A 6,016-nucleotide genomic window follows, 5' to 3' on the forward strand; every position below is an offset into this window, starting at 1 on the left:
AAAAATCAGTAAGTCGTAAATACTCCTTCACTCTATCATTGTACCAATCCCGAGGGACTGGGTGATCACATGCCAACATTCTTAATTTCTACAAAAACATAACAAATTATTAATCAACTCATTAACAATTACTAACTTACTACTAAAAGATAATAATTTTTTAACTACAGCAACTAAAATATTAAACTCATGCTAAACTTTTTGTTAATTACAAAATTAAATAATAACCGTGTACTAACCTACCAATTAATTAACTCTCATGGTTACAAAATTTGCACAACTAACTCAATAACACACATATTACTTAAAACCACACAACTATCATAAATTATTTTACTAAATCCAACTAAAATAAATAATTCTAACTTCTAAAATTAATTATTAATCCTTAAAATTATTCATAACTAACTATTAATAATAATAACTAATACATATATTTCTAATCAAAATTCACAACAATATTACAATATCTAGAGATGTTGTTTATTTATTTGCAGTACAAAATTTTTTTATAATATCTAAAATTATAATTTCTAATATTAATTATTTATTTACTATTATTTAAACATATATAATTACATTTGCTATACAAAATAATAGCCATCGTTCTATTTACATTTTGAAATTCAATATCTAACAACAATAATAATAATTAACTTCCTAATGATAATAATTATTATTAAAAAAATAGTAAAAAATTTTTAGAAAAAACTTACAAATGTTGAAAATAGTAATAATCATTCTATTTATATTCCTAAATTCAATTTCTAACAATAATAATTATAATTATAAAATATTAAAAAAATTTACATAATCAGAATGACTTAAATAATGTATAATATGAAACTCGAGACGATCAACATCTCTAATTTTGTATTTCTTTGGCATTTTAATTTTTCTTCCACCAAACACAGCAAGTAGCAATGGAGAAATGAAGAAGAAGAAAGGTGGTATGAAGTTAAAAGTAAGTGTTGAAAGTGATAACTCGGATGGTGAGTATGGATTTTGCATGGGTTTATGTTGGTATTTAGGGCACTATTCGAGGAGTAGCCTTTGCGTGACACGTGTCCAGACCTTCACAACACGGACCGTGCGTTTTGGCTAACGCAACTCGGACCGTCCGTTTATTGAAAGAGAAATCACATAGTCCAAGTTCTATTCCACTGACACCACACCGATATGAAACACCTGTTACATGATCAATAGTCATTATACATTTAGTTTGAGAGTACATTTGTGCTCCAAATTTGTTATATGATAATTAAGTTAGTCAAGCTTAATTTGTTGAAATTTGTACAGTAGGTTAGTTTGTTAGTTTTTTAATTGTAAGCATATATATTGAATAGAACCTGAATAAGTGATTTTTTTGTGTGGTTCATTCTCTCATTTTGGAGATGCCAACACTCATGCTTTTTCTCTCTGAGAACCAACTTCTTCTTCCATCTCTTTCTTCTACTTTCTAGAACTTTCTTCTCGTTCTTCACTCATTCTTGATTTCTTTAGTTTTCTTTCTCCATTTTTTCACTTCTCTTCACATCTAAGTTTACACGACAGAGATGATGAGAGTTGCTTCACCTCAATTCACGGTTCTTTAACATGGTGCGGCGAGCGTGAAACAGAGGTGAAGGCTCCGATCACGAGCACTGATGTGAAAGATCTAATAGGTTTGAAGTTTGAATCAAACTTGTGGTTTTGAGCATCCGAATCTTGAAACTTACAAGATCGTTGAGTTGAATCCCTAATTTTCAGAAAGAATGGCCAACCAAACCTCGAATTTCGACATTCAAACACTTGCGAACCTCATTAATTAGGTTAATCAATTGCAATCAGCAGCAAATTGAGCGAACAAAAATTCGATTATGGATCCAATGAGTTTGTATTTCCTGCATCCTGGTGAGAGTCCAGGAACTTCTTTAATTTCTGTGATTTTAGGTCCAGTAACTATCATGCTTGGGAGAGAGCTATGTGTAGAGCGTTGAGATCTAAAAATAAATTGAAGTTTGTTGATGAAACTTTAGTAAAACCATCGGAAGATGATTCACTATTTGATGCGTGGGATAGATGCAACACATATGTGGTGTCTTGGTTGAATTTGTCTTTAAGTCCAGAGATAGCACACAGTGTGGTGTGGATGGACGTTACTGCAGATATATGGTGTAGTTTGAGACATCGCTATTACCAGGGAGACTCTTTCAGAATGGCTGAGTTACAAGAAGAATTGTTTAGCATAAGGCAAGGAGACCTCAACATTACTGCACACTTCACCAAATTGAAAGGAATTTGGGAAGAGTTAGATAATTTTCGCCCAATTCCAGCATGTAAGTACTACACTGAAACTTGTGATTGTGATTTAGATGTGATGAGGAATTACCAAGAAGATACCAATGTAGTGAGGCTCCTCAGGGGACTAAATGATCAATTTGCTGTAGTGAGGTCCCAGATCATGTTGATTAAGCCGCTTCCAACAGTAGATGCAACCTTTTCACTTTTGTTACAGCAAGAGAGACAAAATGCAGATATCATTGAAGAAAAAGCATTGATAACCACGGGTGACACTAGAGCCAATCAAGAATTTAACCCTCAGATCAATATGGCCACTAGAGGGGGTAGGAGCCTTAGAGCCAAAGGGGGTAGATTAAATGGAAGAGGAGGTCAAACTTACAAACAGTGTGTATTTTGTGGTAAGAGTGGACACACTAAGGATGTATGCTATAAAAAGCATGGATACCCACCTCATATGAGGAGTGGCAGTGGCAGTGGAATCATCAACATGGTTACTGATTTGAATGGTGATAATATCAGTAACAAGACTCAAGAAGCAATTAGCAAGTTAGAGGCTCAGTTATCTGCAAATCAGAGAGCAGCATTATTGGCACTTCTTGAAAGGGAGAATAATCAATAACAGAGTCATAACACAGGTTCTAATCACACCATTTCTCTACCATCAAATTAATGTATGTATTCATTATGTCTTTGGCCACATTTAGTCCAAATTCCTGGGTCATAGACTCAGGAGCTAGTGAACATGTTTCTTTTTTATTAAAATCATTCAAAATTTTGTATCACATAAAACCTATACACATTAACTTGCCTGATGGTACTCAAACAGTTACTGACGTAGCTGGAACAATAGAGTTTAGCAACACATTTCATCTAGTACATGCATTATACATTCTTAACTTTAAATTCAATCTCATTTCAGCATCAAAATTGACTACTGATCTGAAATGTGAATTCATTTTCAATGATTCTACTTGTGAGATACATGATTATCTCTCCAAGAAGATGATTGGAGTAGCTGAACAAAGAAGAGGATTATATGCATGAGAGTCTGACAACTATTGCATCACCAAAACTGCATACAGCATTATCATCTCTGAGTTGGCTTCACAACTCCAATAAACATGAAGCAAGAGCCTTATGGCACTTTAGACTAGGACATATACCATTTCAAAGAATAAATGTAATGCAAAAATCATATGAATTTTTGACAAATAAAGGATTTATGGATCCCTGTGATTCTTGTCATTTTGCCAAACAAAGAAGGATAACTTTTTCGCATAGTTTCTCTCAATCTTCAGCTTTATTTGACCTTGTGCACATGTACATATGGGGACCCATAGGAACACCTTCTATGGAAGGTCACAAATATTTTCTAACAATAATAGATGATAAAAATAGATATACCTGGTTGCATCTCATGCGCTATAAAGCTGAAACTGTTTTCCATGTGCAAAATTTTGTCAATTTTGTACAAACTCAATATGGCAGCACCATAAAAAAAATTAGAACCGACAATGGTCTTGAGTTTAAAATGCCTTCTTTCTACAATTCCAAAGGCATAATTCATCAAACAACTTGCGTTGAGACACCTCAACAGAATAAAATTGTAGAAAGAAAGTACCAACATATTTTGGAAGTTACTAGAACATTAATATTTCATTCAAATGTACCTAAAAGTTTTTGGCATTTTGCTGCAGCTCATGCTGTCCATTTAATCAATAGACTTCCTAGTGTGTCCCTCAATGAATCATGTCCTTATCAAATTTTAAAAAATAAATTATCTGAAATTGCTTACTTGAGAGTATTTGGTTGCCTTGCTTATGCATCTACATTGACTGCACATAGGAAGAAATTAGATACAAGAGCCAGAAAATGTGTACATCTTGGTCATAAAATTAGAGTTAAAGGATATCTTTTATATGATTTGTCAAATAGAGAAGTGTTTTTGTCAAGAAATGTCAGTTTTTATGAACATGTACTACCTTTTTTGCAAACTGAGAAACTTAAATCATCATTATAACATCATGCAGCATCCTGCATACCTACACATTATATATTTTTTGACCCTTTTGACTCACCTCATCATAATATCATCAATAATAACACAAATCACACACAATCTGATGGTACTCAGCATGCATCTCATGACTCTCAATACACTTCTACATCCATTGAGCTAAGCAGTGACAATTCTAATCAAATTGCACGGGTTAATGCTCAAATTCGTCCCTGAAAGATCACATGATATTCATTTTCGTCCCTGAATGATTTTTTAATCAAATTAGTTCTTGAAAGATAAACTGTTAGTCAAATTAGTCATTCCGTCAATTGAATGATGACGTGTCACGTTAAGTGCCACGTGACATGATGACGTGACATGCCACGTGGCAGAACAGTGACACATGGCACGCCACGTGACAGGTCAGTGACACGTGGCATGTCACGTGTTACTTGACATAAAAAAGTTTTCTATTAGTCAAAATAGTCCTTGAAAGTTCAGACGTAAGTCATTTTCATCCCTTAAATTTTAAAAATTAGTCAAACTAGTCCTTATATAATTTTTTTTTCTTCATAAAATTATCTCTCTCCTTTAATTCTTCTCAAAATTAAGAGATGGGGCACAATATTGCTTTATCCTTTTAACAAATGAAACCCATTCCTTGATCATGTTATTGCATGCTCCAACGGATATCACTTTTACTCTTTGGTGGAATCCAAATTTTATTAATTGGAGTTATTGCAGACCTTGAAACAATGAGAGAGAAAGTGTGATTGACATGATGTTGATCATCAATGCTACACGCTACTCAACCAAAGGGAAGTAAAAGCAAATCATTTTAATTAATTTATTCAAACACATTTAATTGCTTTTCTTTCTTACTCTCACTTCTCTCTCTACTTGCTTCTCTTTCGGTCATTTCACTCAGCAACCATGGAAGCTACAGCAAGCTACCATAGAAAAGAAGAAGCACGCCTAAAGACCATCACTATGATGACACAAAAAAGAAAACATAAAAAATGTAGTGGCTGAGATTCTTATCACTTATGGTAAGATAGGTGATGAGATCTTGGCTTCTCCATACCAAAAATGGTTGAAGAAGATTTGGCCAGCAAGGTGAAGATCCTTGGAGGGATGGCTTGTCTCTGATTCTGCTCAACCACCACAGGAAGTAGCTAGGGTGGCTACGTGATGGAAGAGGCAAAAATTGGAGCAGATGAAGCTATCATCATCATGAAGCATCAAGGGCCAGAAATTCATCTTGGAGAGCAAGTCAAGGATGGAGCGCTCGGATTGATGAAGATTGATGACCAAGGAACGACTAGAGGTAATTGCATGTTGGGTTTTGCATGGGTTATCCTGAGCTAACAGTTTTTCTTCTCCTTCAATGTATTCTGTGGGAATCCCCTTGTATGTTGGGTTAGCACTTTATAGTCTGTAATCAAAGAAGATTATAGTGAAATTCCATCATTGTTGTGATGGAGACTGGATGTAGGCTGCACTGTACTTAGCAGCTGAACCAGGATATATCTGGGTGTAATATTCTCTCTCTTCTACTTCATTTCTGTTTCTACTGCAAAGGAGATAAAACTGAAAAATATCTCGTGCTAAGTGACGAGACAAAAATAAAAGTCTCGTGGTTAGGGACGAGACAAAAATCAAATAGTCTCCAGAAGTTGTTTCAAAGACCAGCAAGTGTTCAGAGTACGAAAAAGGGGCTAAGATTCAACCCCC

At 34.4% G+C, this 6,016-nt stretch overlaps 1 protein-coding gene across 1 annotated transcript; it reads left to right on the plus strand.

Moving 5' to 3' along the window:
* Window positions 1-1,963: 1,963 nt before the first annotated feature.
* On the plus strand, window positions 1,964-2,902 carry LOC107496835 (uncharacterized). Its single transcript, XM_016118166.1, has one exon. The coding sequence runs from the start codon at window positions 1,964-1,966 to the stop codon at window positions 2,900-2,902; it is 939 nt and encodes a 312-aa protein (XP_015973652.1).
* Window positions 2,903-6,016: the final 3,114 nt, after the last annotated feature.

Source organism: Arachis duranensis, chromosome 7 (genome assembly GCF_000817695.3).
Source record: "Arachis duranensis cultivar V14167 chromosome 7, aradu.V14167.gnm2.J7QH, whole genome shotgun sequence".
Taxonomy (NCBI): Eukaryota; Viridiplantae; Streptophyta; class Magnoliopsida; order Fabales; family Fabaceae; genus Arachis; species Arachis duranensis.